This window comes from Saccopteryx bilineata, chromosome 2 (assembly GCF_036850765.1).
Source record: "Saccopteryx bilineata isolate mSacBil1 chromosome 2, mSacBil1_pri_phased_curated, whole genome shotgun sequence".
Taxonomy (NCBI): Eukaryota; Metazoa; Chordata; class Mammalia; order Chiroptera; family Emballonuridae; genus Saccopteryx; species Saccopteryx bilineata.
In genome coordinates, this window is record NC_089491.1 from 256,614,627 (window position 1) to 256,632,945 (window position 18,319).

At 41.6% G+C, this 18,319-nt stretch overlaps 2 protein-coding genes and 1 non-coding gene across 5 annotated transcripts in view; 2 read left to right on the forward strand and 1 right to left on the reverse strand.

The window, feature by feature from the left end:
* The first annotated feature begins 205 nt into the window (after positions 1-205).
* On the forward strand, positions 206-312 carry LOC136327897 (U6 spliceosomal RNA). The gene has a single exon (XR_010729955.1). It is a non-coding gene; the product is annotated as a U6 spliceosomal RNA (small nuclear RNA).
* A 6,776-nt stretch (positions 313-7,088) lies between these two features.
* On the reverse strand, positions 7,089-16,893 carry TUG1 (taurine up-regulated 1). Its single transcript, XM_066254464.1, has 5 exons — positions 16,642-16,893; positions 16,332-16,371; positions 13,943-16,263; positions 13,545-13,671; positions 7,089-12,852 (listed from the first exon to the last, which is right to left on the reverse strand). Exons 1-3 carry the CDS (start codon positions 16,891-16,893, stop codon positions 15,809-15,811), a joined length of 747 nt encoding a protein of 248 aa, XP_066110561.1. The 3' UTR covers positions 7,089-12,852; positions 13,545-13,671; positions 13,943-15,808.
* Positions 16,256-18,319, forward strand: part of MORC2 (MORC family CW-type zinc finger 2) — a 46,277-nt gene continuing 44,213 nt past the window's right edge. For all 3 annotated transcript variants that reach the window (XM_066260139.1, XM_066260141.1, XM_066260140.1), the window contains exon 1: positions 16,256-17,739. In XM_066260139.1, coding sequence (XP_066116236.1) covers positions 17,672-17,739 — 68 coding nt within the window. In that variant the 5' untranslated portion in view covers positions 16,256-17,671. The remainder of the gene's footprint in view (positions 17,740-18,319) is intronic.

The following is an 18,319-nucleotide window of genomic DNA, read 5'->3' on the forward strand; positions in this document are numbered from 1 at the left end:
GTTTCTTTGATTTAGAGAGTGGCTAGCTAAAGGTTGAGGACCAGTCACCTGGAAATCAATCACCTTCAAAAGGCAACCTTAAATATATAAGACATAATTATTAGTATGTGTCGCCCTCCTTTTTTGATCATCAGTCTTCTATTAGCATATTCTAATTCAAAAATGTCCAGTTGCAATTAAATTACCTCTTAAAAATATTTTATGAGTGTTCGCTTCGGCAGCACATATACTAAAATTGGAACGATACAGAGAAGATTAGCATGGCCCCTGAGCAAGGATGACACGCAAATTCGTGAAGCGTTCCATAAAAATAAATAAATAAATAAAAAATTTTATGAGTAAGCTCTTAAAAAGGGGGGGGGGGATGTGCCCAAACTCAATATAAGTCATAATAGTCTGTTGTGTCCTTCCAACTTTCTTTCATGATCATTTGGCCACATCTTTAGGTTTTATTTTCACAAAAATGGGTTCTCATGATGTACATTACTTTGTAACTTTCTGTTTTTGCTTAAATCCATCATAGACATGCCACAGGTTAAGAGCTAGAGATCTGATGCATTCTTTTCTTACAGCTGTATAATACTCTAGAGTACAGATGTTCTGTAATTCATTCAACCATTCCCTTTTGATGGACTGTCAAGTGATTTCCATTTTTCTACTACCACAACCATGCTGCAGCAAACTTCTTATACTGATGTCCTTATATCTCAGTGTTTTAAGTGACACAGACTGCTGGGTTAAAAAGTGCATTTAAAAATTTTAATTGAGCCCTGGCCGGTTGGTTCAGTGGTAGATCGTCGGCCTAGCGTGCGGAGGACCCGGGTTCGATTCCCGGCCAGGGCACACAGGAGAAGCGCCCATTTGCTTCTCCACCCCTCCACCGTGCCTTCCTCTCTGTCTCTCTCTTCCCCTCCTGCAGCCAAGGCTCCATTGGAGCAAAGATGGCCCGGGCGCTGGGGATGGCTCCTTGGCCTCTGCCCCAGGCGCTAGAGTGGCTCTGGTCGCAACATGGCAACGCCCAGGATGGGCAGAGCATCGCCCCCTGGTGGGCAAAGCTTCGCCCCCTGGTGGGCGTGCCGGGTGGATCCCGATTGGGCGCATGTGGGAGTCTATCTGACTGTCTTTCCCTGTTTCCAGCTTCAAAAAAATGCAAAAAAAAAAATTTTTTTTAAATTGATATGGCTAGATGACTTTTCAAAAAGATTGGAACAATCCACATTGCCACCAACAATGTACAAAAGTTTTCATTTACCCTAATTCTTGCCAGTACTGGAGGTCATTCCTTTTTAAAATTTTGCCGCTGGCCATGTGTACACCCAATCCTCTTTCATATGTTTATCAAAATGCAGAATAGCATAATGGTTCAGACTCTGGAGTCAGGCCATCTGAGTTTGAGTCATAACTCAAGATGTGTGACCACCTTTTATATGACTTACTTTATTTCTCCAAGCCCTTTTCCTTAGCTGTAAAGCAGGGATATTACTTTTCTTATAGGGTAAGTTATGAGAATTAAATAATACTTATAAAGTGCCTGAAATAATGTCTGGTATGTAGCAAACAAGTAAATGATTAGTGGCTAGCACTGGTGATCTTTTCTATTTCTTCTGAGTTATGTCTCATTAGATTGTTGTGTAGTGATCAATTTGTAGAAACTCTTTGTATATTAGGGACATTAATCCTCAATCTGTCACTTAATTTCTACAGCCTGTCAATTATCTTTTATAGAACCAAGACAGTGTTTTCCCAAAATTTGTTTATGTAATCAAATGTGTCTATTATTTCCTTTAGGTCTTGTAGTTTCCTGTTTAGCTTAAGATCTCCCATCAGTTGTAAAAATAGTCTGCTAAAAATTCTTCCAATATTTCATTTTAATTTGTAGTCCTTCTGGTATTGTTTTTTGTGTGTTGTGAGGTAGAGATCTGGTTGCTTTCTGGGCATCTTACTATAGCTTTATTTATATAGTAGTTACATATATCAGATTTAATTTAGAAACTTCATGGAAAGGGGAATTTGGAAGAAAATAAATTACAGTGTATTCATAGCAATAAGTAGTAATTGGGTAGTTCTAAATATCAATGGGGTTTGATTTTATTTTTTATTGATTTTAGAGAGAGGAAAGAAGGGAGGGAGATCAGTTTGTTTTACTTATTTATGCACTCACTTATTGATTCCTGTATGTGTCCTGACTGGGGATTGAATCTGCAACCTTGGCATATTGGGTTGATGCTCTAACCAACTGAACTACTTGCCCAGGGCCTGAAGATGGTTTTGAGATATATCTACATGATAAACCAAGAGAATTTAATGATTGATAGGAATTTCCAGGGTGCGAAAGAAGATAGGGAAATGTCAAGAATAATGACCATGTCTGGTTTGAGAAACAGTAAAGGATGCTGCCATTAATAAAAAAAGATGGAACACTCTCCTGACCAGGTGGTGGCACAGTGTATAGAGCATCAGCCTGGGATGCTGAGGAGCCAGGTTTGAATCCCTGAGGTTGCTAGCTTGAGTGCAGGCTTGTCCGGCTTGAGTGTGGACTCACCAGCTTGAGAGTGGGGTGGCTGGCTTGAATGTGGGATCATAGACATGACCCCATGGTCACTGGCTTGAGCCCAAACATCGCTGGCTTGAGCAAGGTGTCTCTGGCTTGGCTGTAGCACCCCCCTGCCCCAGTCAAGGCACATATGAGAAAGCAATCAATGAACTAAAGTGCAGCAACAAAGAATTGATGCTTCTCATCTCTCTCCTTTCCTGTCTGTCCCCCTCCCTCTCGCTTTAAAAAAAGGGGAACACTAAAGGGCAGATTTTGAGGGGAAAATGTGGGGTCAGTGTGAGGTATCTCTGTGTTAATCAAGCAGGTGGAATATCCAGATGCAGGTGGATATTCACATTGATATGAAGCTCTGAAAACATCTGGGCTGAAAATAGGAATCATCTATTCCTACTATTCTATAACCTAAATAGGAGGTTATCAACATACAGCTGGAAATGAAAGCCATTGGAATGAAATCTTTGAGTCTATGGGGCAAGGCCTAAGATACAGGAGGAACATGGGTTTCTCTCTAAGTAACAAAAACCAACCATGGCTACAGGATCTCTGCATATGGCTGTATGATGATACCTTGTGAAATATGTAGCAGCCTGTCCAGCCATGTAATTTATTGGAAGGATATGAGGCAGTTCACAAAAATTAAAGAAGCTTAACCAGAAACCTGGGAACTAAGGAAATCTCAGTAACAGGAACTCATATGCCTCCTTACATACTATCTTCTGGTAGCATGAGAGGGGTAGCTTCCCAAAGGAAAGGTATGCAGTTATACTCAAAGGAAGCGGGGACAGACACTTGGTATGCAAATATGGCTATCCACTAGGTTCTGTCTCTTGGCTACTCCAGACATGCATTCTTCATCATGAACCATTTTATAAATGCTTCCATTTAACATACTGTAAAAAATGGATTCATCTTTTCCCCAAGGGAGATAATCTAAGGCAGCAGTTCTCAACCTGTGGGTCGCGACCCCGGTGGGGGTCGAACGACCAAAACATGGGTCACCTAAAGCCATCGGAAAATACATATTTTATTTAAAAATGTATTGTATAATAAATATGTATTTTCCGATGGCTTTAGGCGACCCCTGTGTTCATGCTTGCATTTCAGGCAGGTGTGAGGGGCAAAGTACTGAAAAGGAGAAAGAGGAAAGGTGGATAAAAAGACATGGCAAACTAAGAGATATAGGTAAGGCTATATAGATCTTATTCCTTCAGTAAGTCACAGGGCTGTAGTTGGTACTTATTTCTTCTTTCAATATAATCTCTCTATATTTTTTTCAGCTAAGTTGTTTTTTGTTTTTGACAGGAAGACCCAAACTTTCATTCCTAAAATACACAAAGGTTGAAATTTTCCAAGTCCTTTGAATCCTCCTAGGTATCAGAGCTCTGCAAGACTGTTTTCTGATTAATGCCTTAACTCTCACAAAAGAGATCTTAATAAAGCTGCAAATTCAGTCAGCATTGTGATTTTGCAATTTGTGGAATCAATCTCCAAGTTGTAGTTTTTGAATTAAGCACAGATATTTGTTCATCTTAGACACAGAAAGGCCTTGGCTTTTATTCTATGCCTACAGGTAAATTTCTGGGTTTGAGTTTGTCTTATCTAATGTCATCCAAGTAACCATTATAACTCAATGATTGTCTTGGCCTTCCTTATCCACTTCCAATTGTCCTATTGTCAACAGCTACCTAGTCAAATTTTGCCTGCAATAGGTACATGATTCCAAATGATGGAAAAGCATCTTGTTTTGCCACTATAAATTGCTCATCACCACTCCCTCCATCCAGGGACATAAATCAAGTGTTACTGGCTTTCAGTCTCAGTATAATTCCAGATCCTCCATGTTCCTGAGGGTCTGAAACCTACTATTGAACTATCAAGTCTCATTTGGTTGCCAGCAATAGAAACCCTCTTTGGCTTACAAATAAAAGAGAAACATATAAAGAGAACATATGATAGTCTACACAAAGAAAACTGGTTAGGCCTTGACAACAGGAACCAGGGCATATGTGATACGTGGGCACATCCTTGCACCAACTTTTTTTTCTTTTCTTTTTTTAAATTTATTCATTTTTAGAGAGGAGAGAGAGAGAGAAGGGGGGAGGAGCTGGAAGCATCAACTCCCATATGTGCCTTGACCAGGCAAGCCAAGGGTTTTGAACCGCCGACCTCAGCATTTCCAGGTCGACGCTTTATCCACTGCGCCACCACAGGTCAGGCCTTGCACCAACTTTTACATGCTTTCCTTGGGAACACTGCCATCAGAGTGACTTAGGTCCTGTAATTTTGTCACCTTTTAAGACTCAAAGTAAGTCGGAGGGAAATTTTGATTGGACAAGCTTGGAGCACACCATTAAACCTCAGTCAAGGCTATAAGGCCAGAATACTGTAAATTAGTTCCACTAACACCCAAAAATGGGTAGTGGTTCAAAGGAGAAATGGAGATCTACACTAAAGGAAAGGGAAAATGATTTAAGGGAGGCCAAAAATCAATGAATGTATACTATACTAATATTTAAACAACAGGGAGAAAAATCTCTAGGCACAAAAGAGCCAGAAAGGCAGGAAGGTGGTGGGAAAAGTCTTTGCATTTAAAGAATGTTAAGATGCTGGTGGGAGTTATCTGTGCTACTAAAAGTTTAGATGTATATGTAATGAACTTAGCACTAAAAAGGTTATTAATGACCTTGACTGTAGTGAGAATACCCAGAATGTCAAAAAAAAAAAAAAAAATGGGAGTTTTCCTTCCTCTCTACCTAATGTGAAAACTGCAATAAAGGTCTTAATAGACTAGTATCAGTTGAGAATTAAATAAACTTTTTTTTTGACAGAGACACACACACACACACACACACACACACACACACACACACACACGGACGGATCGGGACAGACAGGAAGGGAGATGAGAAGCACCAATTCTTCATTGTGGCTCTTTGTCTCCTTAGTTGTTCACTGATTGCTTTCTCATATGTGCCTTGACCCGGGGGCTACAGGAGAGCAAATGACCCCTTGTTCAAGCTAGTGACCTTTGGGTTCAAGCCAGCAACCATGGTGTCACATCTATGATCCCACGCTCAAGCCAGCAACTCGTGTGCTCTATTGGTGAGCCCGTGCTCAACCTGGCGACCTTCGGTTTCAAACCTGAGTCCTCTGTCCCAGTCCGACCTTCTATCTACTGTGCCACCAACTGGTCAGGCTTAAATAATCTTTTAAACTGAAGTTCTGATATTCTGAGAATACTTGGACATTTAAAGAGATGTGTTTGAAAAGTTAAGGAACAATTACTGAGCTCAGTTTCTCAAACAAGGTGCAGTGATCTGTCAGTTTGAATAATATAGATGATGAATATGTTTATTCAAATAATCACTAAGAGAAAGGCAGGTATTTTAAATTATTTGATGAAACAGGCTCAGTGTTGAGTAACTTGCCAATGTCAAATAGTAAGCACTAGACCTAATTTTTTTTTTTTTTTTTTGTATTTTTCTGAAGCTGGAAATGGGGAGGCAGACAGACTCCCGCATGCGCCCGACTGGCATCCACCCGGCACGCCCACCAGGGGGCGATGCTCTGCCCATCCAGGGCCGCTCTGTTGCAACCAGAGCCACTCTAGCGCCTGAGGCAGAGGCCATAGAGCCATCCCCAACCCCCGGGCCATCTTTTGCTCCAATGGAGCCTTGGCTGCGGGAGGGGACGAGAGAGACAGAGAGGAAGGAGAGGGGGAGGGGTGGAGAAGCAGATGGGCACTTCTGTGTGCCCTGGCCGGGAATCGAACCCGGGACTTCCGCACGCCAGGCCGATGCTCTACCGCTGAGCCAACTGGCCAGGGCAACTAGAGCTAATTTTAAAAATTCTTTTTTTTTTTTTGAATATTCATTTTACTGATTTTAGGAGAGGGGAGAGAGGGAGAGACAGGAGCATCAATCTGTTTCTGTAAGTGCCCTGACTGGGGATCAAACCAGCAACCTCTGCTCTTTTGGATGATGCTCTAACCAGCTGAGCTAGCTATCTAGCCAGGGCAAAAAAAATCTTTAATTTTAAATAAAGTTTACAAGTAATGTGAGTAGTGAAAAATACTCAAATACAGAAATGTATCAAGTTCCAAGTTTCATGTAAGCTACACTGTTCCAAGAAAGCTATTAATAGATTTTTCTATATATTATAAACATGTTTTAAATTTTCACACTACATTTTCCTATCAATGGTTTGTTTCACTTAATGGCCATTTTTTTCCTGTGTTCACACACAATAAGTGTACTTTACTCATTCTGACATGTAAAATTTCTTAAAATGGTTAAACCATATTATCTAATCAATCCCTTACTGGTAAACATTTAGGTTTTCTTGTATGCTTTTCTACTGTAATGAATTTTTATGTTTGTCTTAAATAATGTCAGTTCCTTTCTCACCCTTTCGATTTGGAAAATAATTTCATTGTGGCCATGACCTAGTTTAATAAATATTTGGATGTCAAGTTTTGGTATTGGCTGATAGTATATTAGGACTCAATTTCAAGCAAAAGAAACCCAACTCAAAGTAACTTAAACAAAAGGGTATTTATTGGTTCACAAAACTGAAAAATCCAGAGGATATACTAGCTTCAGGCACAGGTGGATCCAGGAGCACAAACTGTCATCAGGACTCAAGTCTCTCCATCATTTGGCTCTGCTTTCCTCTGCACTGGCTTCACTCACTGGCGCATTTGATATTGTGGACCCTGATGTTTTTACCTTTTCCATCCTACATAGCTAAGCAACCTCAGAAAATAGTGTTTCTGAGTTTCTCCTCTTCCACAGTTCAGTAAAACTCCTAGGATTGAATATCACTGGATCAACTTGAATCACATGACCATTCCTGCATCAATCATGATGATCAAGGAGATGAACTCTGCTGATTGATCAGGTCTGAATTATACATCCACACATGAACCTTAAGGTTAGGTCATACTGTCTGAACTACATGGACTGAAAATAGGGAGATGTGGTTCCAAGAAACATCAAGGAGTTGTTACAAAGAGATAGAATGAATACTGGTCAATTAAAAATAACTGCTATCAGTGATAAGACCAGATATCGAACAAGTTTAACTTCTGCTCATAAAGTTGAATGGTAACAGCTGGCATCGTCACTTTCTTGATAATAAAAGTGTTCTGAAAAAAACATCATGAGGAGTATGTCCTCAAAAGCTTATAATCCATTTGAATGGAATAGTCATGTCCTTAGTAACATACTCTGGATGATACAATAGAGCTTCAAAATAAGTATTGAGTCTGAGAGCCCAACTATCTATGGACTCGGTGCAAGACAACCAGCCTCCCAATGGCAAGTAAAGTATATCTTAAGTTTGTGGAAAACTTGTGTTCAAGTCTTTTGCCAAGTTAAACATTTCTCATTTCTGTACTGGTGAATCAGTCGCACCTCTGTATTACTGCAGAAGAGAGAAACTGACAGTGTAGTCCTACTGGAGTCCTTCAGATCTGGTTGAAGGGGTCCCAGGTGCTGAAAAATGATAAAAAATATATATATATAGGCTTAAAAAAAAAAAAAAAAAGGCTGGTGCTGGCCAGAGTACATAGCATGGTCCTTCCTGTTGAAAACATTAAGTCCTGGTGAGGTGAGGTGCAGGTTGCTTGGGTTCAAAACTCCTTGGTGGAATTGGGTAGAAGATAGACTGACATCAGTTGTAGTCATCTCGTGGATAGTAAGGCTGATTGTAGCAACATGTCAAAAAAAGGCAGGCAAGCACTGAGTAAGGTAAATAGGTTAAGTAGGGTACCTTCAGTAGGGTCAGCCATACCAATAACCAGAATATGATATAGAACATGCAGTTTAATATTGAAGCTCTATAAATTAGTTTTTACCCTGAGTACTCCAGGGTTAATCCATAGTGTTTACTCGGGATTCAATTTTCTGATCTTAAATAGCCAGCCAGGTACAGCAGCTTTCATTTTCCTGCTCATTTGCCCCAAAATTTTCAGCTCAGAAGGCTATATTCTCAATCCAGAATTGAGGTTCTGTTTAGGTGTCTATGCTATATCTGGGAATGATAGGGTTCATTAAGATTGGCCCTACTTTCTTTGGTAATCAAGTCTGCATCTTCTGGGAATCAAAAAGAAGTCAAGGCCTCAAAATGGTGGAATGGTGCTGCTGGACTTAAGATTCTGAGATCTGAGGCATGGAGATAGTATTAAGATCCTAGGTTTGAATTTTAGGCTTTTTACTTTTTCAACCATCAGTTCTTATATATACAGTGTTCATCAGACTCGTGAAAGATGATCATCCGCACCTGAAGCCCCTCATTTTGAATGAGTCTGACAGGATTGAAGGGAATGACTGGCAGTGTAGATCAATGTATTTTTCTGAACAGGAAAAAGAAAAGTCTAGCTGGTATTTTGAAGGTAGCAGAAAACTTGAGTTTGTAGACAATTTTTCCTTTACAAATAATAGTTCTGTATACAAGCAGGATAGTTATTTTACTTTTGTTGACAGTGAGCAGTCTAGAGTAACCAGACTGAGGCCTCATTTGATGACCAAGCCGTGTTTTCATAGTCTAGTGGATAAGAGAGAGATAAAGAAACCATTCCCAATATTTAACCAGTGCATTCATTAGAGTAGTTGAGGACAGCTGGCCCTTAAGTCAACTGCGAAGTAAATGAGATTTTCTCATGACATAAATCAAAGTCTACTTGTTCACCATGATGTGGACCAGAAGTTCATAAACTGAATCCTTCCTGCAGAAACAGGTAAGCTGTCTCAATGCCTGAGAGTATCTCATGGCAAGGAATGAAGTCAGCCACTCTGAATCAGTGTAAAACAATAGTATTGAGACAGATAAAATCCCACGAACATATCCACAAGGACAAGGTACTGTGGTCTTGTGATTAGGAAAAAGCAGCAGGAAGCTTGAGTCTACTGACAAAGTCCTTAGCTGCAGGTTTTGTAGATTTTTTTCAAGTCAGTACATTTCCAGCAAAAAAAAAAAAAAAAAGGTATATGATACACAATTTGAGGTTCCCAGCAAGTAAGCTATCATGGCCTGGTCAAAAGGCCTACCTCAAAATATTCCCAATACCTACAGCTGATGGTACCAGACATGGGAAAGATCCATCTTAAAAGAGAAATGCTCATTGGCTAGAAGAAAATGTTCCAAAGAGCCACATTTAAATCACATACATGAGAAAAGATGTTCAAAGATTGTCTCCTATGGATCAGGTCTTACATGTAGTTAGAGCTGAGCATTCATAATTTTAGAGCAGAATATGCCAGGCAGATATGCCAATGATGGAGGAAATATTTTAGCTTTTGAAAGGTTATTAGCTAATTTATCCTGGAAATAGCAGTTAAAGTGAGTAAAAACCAAGCTGCAGTATAACTGCCAATGGTTGAGTCATACTGACTTTCGGTTTGAGAATGAGTGATAAAACCAGGTACTCTTTTAGTTAAAGTTGCCAGTATTTGAATGCTGCTTTCAGTGTTAATGGCCAACCCTTGCACATGAAGTAGAGTACCATGGCTGATGATGGGAGGTCCAATGTACAAGTTGGTCTACTATGGCCTCAATGAGGCATCAACTTCAATACCTGGCAATTCAGGTATCCAAGAAGGATCAAGACTTCAAATTCACATATTTCAAGTACCACTAGAGCATCTGGTATTTGTGAAAGAAGCTGGGTAAGGGGTTTGTCAGTGTAGAGTACCCAGGAATCCCTGGAAGTCCATCTGGGGGCAGAAGGCTGTTATTTTAGGTCCATTTGATACCAATTTTGGCCCATATAACTACTCAGGGGGCAAATACACCCATCTTCTTGCACTTTTCTGAGTTTGCCCATAGTTATTATTCCTAAGAATGTTCAGTAACAACTGAACATGGAATGTGTTGGATAGGTACAGATCAGAATATCATTTAGGTTGAACATACTGTTGTCTAGGGCAGTGTTTTTCAAAATGTGTTCTGAGGAATTCTAGATGTTGGGAAGAAGTCTCCTTAGGTGTCACCATGGTGGTAAAGGAAGACGCTTGTGGCAGGTTTCAGGCCCCCCACTCCTGCTTCATCCAGAGCAGCTTCACTTTTACTTTGGGCTTCCACATAGTTTTCATTCAAAGGGCTTCATGGCCACAAAGCCTTTGGAAAACCAATGATCTAAGAGTAAGTTGTTCACAAAATGCTGAAATACAAAAAATAGGTCACAGAAACCAGAAACTGTGTGAGCCTTTGGTAAGCCAAAGTGCTTTCCTAGTCTTCCCCTAAGGTGGGCCACATTATATAGAATTACAAAATTAACATTCAAGTCTGCTATAAATTCTCACTGCCTGAAATTCGGCTTGTGACTATCAAAGAACAGGTAGGTTTTAAGTGACAATAGCACTGGGTTTTTTGATGACTTCCCTTCAAACACTGATAAGATCTCAGTGGGCCACAACTTTAAAATTCTAACAAATTATTTCCTTCTCACCCCTCCTCCCTGTTTTCTCCATCCTCTTCCTTTCTTCCCTTCCCAATCTTAACACCCACCTGAGATGCAGTGCACTTGAACTAGGTTTACAGCACAATTCTAAGGACAGAGAAATATATTGCTAAATGTCACAGAATCCATCCAAATTTGGATGAACTGTTTCCCCCATTCCCTTCCTCTGCATTCCCACAAATCTTCACGAGGTTCTTTTTACAGAAAATCAAGGTAATGGTCAAGATGAAGGACTGTTGGCATTCAAGAAGCACTGGCAATGCCACTCTAAAGCAGTTGCCTCATTCCATTAAAAATGCTGCAATAACAACATTCTATGCTTGGTTAAACTTAGAACATAACAGGTTAAACAGCTAAAGGACAGTCTTTTTGCTGCAAGCCTTCTGATATCCTTTAATAGACTATACTGCATTATCAATCAGGGAGGGGACACATTTTACAGCATTTTTACCACCTTACGGACTACAAAAACTCTACATGAAATATATATTATGTATATGTCATATATATAAATACACATACATGAACAGTACTGCTCTAAATGGATGGCTCATTTTGTATAAATATTAGTTTGGGGATAAAGAACTATAGATAAGATCTTAGGTGTCCTAGAATGTAAAACTTAAAAACAAAAAAACAAGGGCATGATATAAACAGGGATCCCCAATCAATTAGGTCATCTTTGGAAAGACCATGAAGATAGATAAAAGATCTAAAAGTAGCTTCATGTTTCATGTTGGGTAGTAGTGTTTTAAGATAAACAGGCATCTTGTTGACTGAGCAATCTACTGCCATAGAGACAGCCTGCTCCTAAACCTTAGGGGTAATTCCATGGAATTCTGGTCTAGGTACAGACATCAAAATATTACATTTACAACATCCTTGTTGAGGGCACTAGATCAGAAAGTTGGAAAACTTTTCTGGGGTTCCCAACCTGAAGTTATCTTAACACTGCAGGTAAAGTAGGGTCTAATTAATTCCAAGGAAAGAACTGGACTGGGAGTCAGAAGGCCTGGCCTCTACCACTTGGTAGCTGTGCCGCCTTGGGTAACCTTTCAAATCCCATTTTCATTTTCAAAAAGGGATTATAAATTATTGTGTGATTTTGATAATTGATATTAATGCATGTAAAAGTGCTTTGAAACTGTAAAGTGCGATATAAATATGAGGGAATACCATATAGGTTCTACCTGGGTGTCTCAAGAAGCCTTTTCTGGAATCTGATTGAAGCTTTGAGATGTTGTTAGGTAAAGGATTCCTTTGTAAAATTTCTTACATTTGTATGAAAGTTCTGGTTCCTGAGTAATCCCAAAGAAGATGCTATGAGAACTTCACTGTGCCTGTTTTAATCCCAATTGGTTAGAATATCTTTCTCATTCAGTAGGATACTACAGACTTGAGGTGGAAAAAGAGTAGTATTCAGTGACCTGGGTGGGATCCTCAACACTTCATAAACTTCAAACATTTGAGATTGTGGTATGTGGTCCAATGTCATTTTCAAGAAGTTGCCATTCTTCAGACAGTGTTGGTAACAAAAAAATCCCCTGGTCCAAATTTATTGTTTCTGAAGGCTGTAAATGAAGAAATAAAATACACACTCATGGAACAAACTGGGCCTCTGTTGTGATTAAATAGCTTCAGCTATTTAGCTTGACGAGTGTGACTTCACATAAAAGGTGGTGCTCAATCTGGGTACACTGGACAGGAGTGGAGGTGAAGGCCACATCATGATGGCTGAATGTCCCTCGGGTCACAGTGGTCTGCTGGAATAGTGTCTTCTTCAGTAGTAAGATGACAGAATCATCATGGGCAAAAATCCAGGTATCAATTCTGTAGGCTGATGAAACAGCACAAGGAAGATGGTCAGAAGGTCCAAGGACTAAACAGGTAACAAATACATGAAATTACAAACACAGGACTCTAATGCTGGGGTGGGTTTGCTTGTCAGCACATCAGCTGCCTGATGGGGACTAATTCTTCATAAGCCCTATGATTAACAATCAGTGATAATAAGAACATAAAGAGCTCTCTGGCAAAGACTGTTTCTTGACTCTTTGAGAATAAACTGTCTCATACTTTTGTGGGAGTAATTTGATTGCATTCAGGTGGTTGGGCAGTGGTTGGTGGGAAGAAAGAAGGGCTCCATAGAAGGAACACACAAAAAAAATGAATTTAAGTTTGCAAACCAACACCAAGGACAAGGCGATATGCCCTTCTTCCTTTTCCAATGCCTTTCTTAAACTCTTATGAAAAAAAAGCTGTCCTTAAGTTTCATTCTAACAAGATTCCACCTTCAGTGGGAGAGAATAAGATATGTAGGGAATAAAGCTGTGGTTCACACACCCTTCTGTAATACTCTATGCAACATATCAATTTCTCTTTGGTTTGAGGGCTCCCGAAATCTTTTTAAATTTAGAATTAAAAAATAATAAAAACACAAAACAAAGGAAGCAACATGGCCCATACCTAGTGATTTCCCCCCAAACAAGAGTAACCATGTTATCAGTTAATGATTAAGCAACCACTTACTGAATGCTTATTCTGAGATAGCCTGCTCTCTAAATTCCTCCTTTCTATTAAAAGCTTCATCATATGCGGTAGTATGTGTGGGCAAAGATTCGTAAGACAAGACCCTTTTTTCCAAGGGGTTTGATATCTGCAAGAAAACAAACAAAAAAAACACACATGCAAATGTCTACTTTATAGGGTATCATATACAAAGGTATACAGCAAAATCTTAAAAGGATTATTTCTGGTTAAAGTTAAGAGACCTAATGGAGAAGAGAGCATCTGAGGTGGAAAAGGAGAAAATGGCAGCGTTTTGGCAGGTGAAGAACCATAGGAAGACATTTTAGGGTACAGAAGAGAGTACAAACAAAAGTGCACAGACGGTAACAAATTAAAACATTTTGGAAAATGGCAAGTACCGTAATTCACGTTGGATGTAGTGTCACTAGAGTTTGTACTGATGGTCTGGCAAAAACTCAGGTCTTCAAATTCCCAGTAACAGCAATGGTGGATAGCATTGCTTTCTTAGTTGTCTCTCTTCTGAAAGCGAGGTCAATAGTCTCAAAATTCAAAATAAAAATATTCAGCTCCAGAGTTCCTGTCACATCCCCAAGTCCTCCAGGTCTCAGGTCTTCCAAATCTGGAGTCCATGCCGTGGCAACACTATCTGCTCCAGCTAGTGCAGAATTGTAGTGAAACCCCTCCAACCTCCTATCCTGGACATCTCATGTTATGTCACAGAATTTCAAGCTTTGAGTTCCAGTTGTCTTTTTTTTTCTCTTTTCAGGGGAGAAAAGCTTCTTTTCACCAGTCTTAAGATTCTTTTGCAGTACATCCAGATTTTACTACAAAAGACCTAAAAAACCAACACATTTTTCTCCAAAACATTTCTCTGGAAGTGAGATCATTTGTCTCTGCCCTTTAGGTAAAGGGAACAGTCAATTGATATTTTTCAGACATTTGTATGTAATAGTAGATCTGGGTAACACCTGACCAGACAAAATACACTTAAACGTGTGTGTTCATTTGCTTAGAGCCGTACCACTCCACAAAACAAAAATGTTTGAAATCCAACTGTTCAAACATTTACATAAGTGTTTGCTGGGTAACAGCCTGAAATTAGACAAAAGCAGCTGACAATGAACATAGAAGCAAAAAATTGGCATTTTGGCCACCTTAGTAACACACTTGCAAGCAAACAGAATACAAAGCAGTTCAGGAAAAAGTTAAGCTCTGAAACACTTCCAAACCTACTGAGGTTCGGCAGAGATTCTAACAAAACTTTTCAGAGAATGTTAACCTTCATTTAATAAATCCCCCAACATCTCCAGGAATTCCATGCCTGGTTCAGTCTTTTCCAGTGAGCCAGCTTGCTAAAAATCCACCTGCACCGTTAATTAGCTAGACTTGACAGCACCATTTAAAAATAAGCCTGCTCACTACCAACCACATCAACTACGGATATAAAATTGGAGCAAGTATAACAGATGGCAAACATGGTCATGGCAAACATGGTCATGGAAAACGGTCTACGAAAAAGCCAATTAGGTAGTCAGGCGCCAGTATAAGCAGCAACAAACAAGGAACTAATGGCCATAGGCTTCTTGATACTAGAGGACATAACCACTCCTAGTTTTAGCTGCTTTATATTGGGTGCCACTGTACCATATGCATTAGCCACCCTTTAGGTACCCCACAGGGAAAGGAAAGGACTCAGAAAAAAAGTCAAGCAGTGGAGTGTTGTTATCCCGAATATCCATTATGCACAGAAAAGCTCACATATCCCAGGGATTCAAACAGGGGCTTAAAATTGGTTGTGAAGGATCCCAAATTACATCTAGGCCTCAGTTTCCTCCCTATGGCATAAAGAAATTGTGGTTCTTAACTCTTTCGGGATTAACTCATCTCCCTTTGAAAATCTGTTGGCGATGGATCCTCATTCCCACTAATTTCTGCATACAATTTCAAGGAGTTTGGGGATCTCCAACTCCAATCCAAGGTTCCCAGGTTCAAAATCCATGGACTGGGCAATTACTTCACTACAACTCAAAAAATTTACAAACAGTAATTACCACTTACGTACACTGATGCTTTAGTTTACAAACCGCTTTTAATCACACAAACATCGATAGGTTTAGGAGGAAACTGAGGCGCAGACAGATTACAGAGTGACTTGCCCAATGTCACTCGGCCAACTGGTGGCTAGGCCCGGAAGCAAACCCAGCTCTTCCGACTCCGGAGCTTGTCTCCCACCCCGGAGCTGCCGCCAGGGCTCCCACCTCTCACTAAGGCGGCATGAGGAGGAACAGGCAAAGTAGAAAGCCAACCACCAACCATCCCCCAGCACCTTCCTGTCCCTCCAACTGGGTCCTTGCAGACCCCGAAGGGTGGCGCCAGGCCTCCAGGCCGGCCCCGGCCACCCCCGCTTCCCCGGCCGCGCCAAACCCCGCCGCCGCCTCCCCAGCAGCGGGGCGGGGCAGCTGCCCGCCACCGCCGACCACCCGGACGACTCCTCGTCGAATCGCAAACGCATAGGCCGCCGCCCGAGTTCTGCGTACGAGAAGAAAGACTCGGCGCGAGCGCCAACGGCCACCGGGCGCGCGCCGCGGCGGCCGGGCCTGCGCCCCAAGAGCTGGATGCCAGAGCAGGAGAAAGAGCCGCCAACCGATCGCTCGATCGACCGCGCGCCCGCTCCTTCGCCCTACCAGACCGGGGAGGGGGGGAGGGCGCGCCAGGGCTTCTTCGAGTTAGGGGCCTGACTCCCCGGCGACGAGACAAAATGGCTCCTCCGGTCCGCGCCGCAGCTACCGTCCCGGCTGCGTCGCTCGGCCCGCCCCCGGTACTGTTTCTTTAAATGGCGGAGAGGGTCAAGAAAGCAGGAAGAGAGGCGCTCTCTCTCACGTGACAGGGGCGGGCCGGCTAACAAGATCCGGTCACGTGGGGGCACACTGCTCACAAATCAGGAGGCGTCGTTTTAGGGCGGGGGCGGGAAGAGCTGCGGCTCTTTGATTGGGTGAATGCGCCGCGAAGGCCTCGGGGGTTTGGGGCGTCGGGGAGTGCGCGAGGCAGCCGCGTTCTTGTGCGCTAGCGGAGACAAAGCGGTGGCTGTGGTGGTTACGGCAGCAGTTGCGGAGCAGCCCAGAAGCTGAATTCCGTGGTGCTGAGTGCTGTCATCGTCATATTCAGCGCTGCGCACAGGCGGCTCGTGTCGCGGTGGCAGCGGCGGCGGCGGCGGCGGAGGAGGAGGAAGCAGCGGCGGCAGCACATGGTTCCAAGAGCGCGCTGCGGTTGTTGAGTTCCAATTCCGTGGGGAGGGACAAAGGCAGCCGCGAGCGCTGGGCAACGCCCGGTCGAGTGCTGCGCTCGCCATTGCCCTCAGCTTGGGCTTTGAAAACTGGTCCTAACTCCTCGCCTTGAGGGGAGGCCCAGGAAGGGCCTGAGAAGCTGAGGCCGCTGTCTGAGGAGTGTGGGGGAGGGGCGCGGCCCGCTGGAGTTGATTTGGGCTGGTTAACTGAGGCGTTTCAGTAGGTCATTGTAGGTAATTTGACCCACTACCCTGGGGAGATTGGGGCGGGGCTCTGAAGACTGGAATTCGCCATCAGTGGCTAAGAGGTCTTTCAATTGGGAGTGAAGCCGGAACTATCGTCGACAGCATGGTCGCCAGTCTGGGGTCTGTTTAAGGATCCTGGGATCATTGGCGGCAAAGACATGGACGATTGTCCATTTTTATAACAGAGGTTGGTAAGTTTTCTGATTGGTAAAGTTCCTAGAAGAACAAAAAAGGGCTCGAAGAAAATGAAGATTGAGCAGTAATAAAATCACCAACTCCGGTACCATCTACTTCAAGATCATAGACATTTCAACTCTGAACTATCGTAACTGAACGCTTAAGGCTCCTTACGACTACATATTTATGAATATTTCTATTCAAAATCATAGCCTTTGAGAAGATTAAAAGAATACTTAAAGGAGAAATCATTTGCGGTTTTAGACATCTCTGAATATATTTTGGATAGGTTGTCGGGAACTTTTGTTTAACTGTAAGGAGCACAGACTTACCAAATCTTTCTGGAAGGAATCCTGGAAAATCTGTTCCATAAGGTCGCATTTCCCATTTAGTGGGTAAACGACTGGGCCTCACTGCACTCATGGCTTTCACAAATTACAGCAGTTTGAATCGAGCTCAGCTAACATTTGAATATCTGCACACAAATTCGTAAGTACTCTGTAGGTGCCGCTGTAGTCACTGATAACTCATTTCTTGATATTAATATGGAAATCCTTTTCCCAGAAAATTTTGATTTTTCACTTTTGGGAATGTATCGCTGGATGAGCCTTGAGCTCTTTATTGGAAGAACTGAGATCAGTGAAATATTTCTTACTAGTCCAGAAGAATATGACCATGTATTGGATCAAAATTTCTTTGATCAAATGCAAACTAGTTATTTGAAGTCACTATAATGAGTTGTTTCTCAACTGTTTAACAGGAATCCAACAAGTACTGTTTTTGGATCACCAGAAGTTGGACCATTCAATATTCTCTTTAGTGTCAACAGCCAAAATAATTGTGTTATAGCACTTTTTTTTTCTTTCTTTCTAACAAGGAAAAAAATAGAATGAAGACATTTAAATGACAACTTTTGAGAAGAAAAAAAATTTTTTTTTCCAACAAACAGTTGCTTTATATTCCTGGGAAGTTTATCCCGACATCCAAAATAGTTTTCATATGCAGGAAATGCATATGAAGTAAGCATATGAATAAACAGGAAATGGCAACTTGCTTAAACCTACAATTT

Bases quoted from the DNA above. Each gene is read 5' to 3' on its own strand.
- TUG1 (XM_066254464.1), bottom strand. From the start codon at position 16,893: ATGGCGAGCGCAGCACTCGACCGGGCGTTGCCCAGCGCTCGCGGCTGC. The intron at 16,372-16,641 runs GTAACCACCACA...CGCCATTTAAAG, and splicing joins GCTGCTCCGCAACTGCTGCC to AAACAGTACCGGGGGCGGGC. The intron at 16,264-16,331 runs GTAGCTGCGGCG...CCTAACTCGAAG, and splicing joins CGAGCGACGCAGCCGGGACG to AAGCCCTGGCGCGCCCTCCC.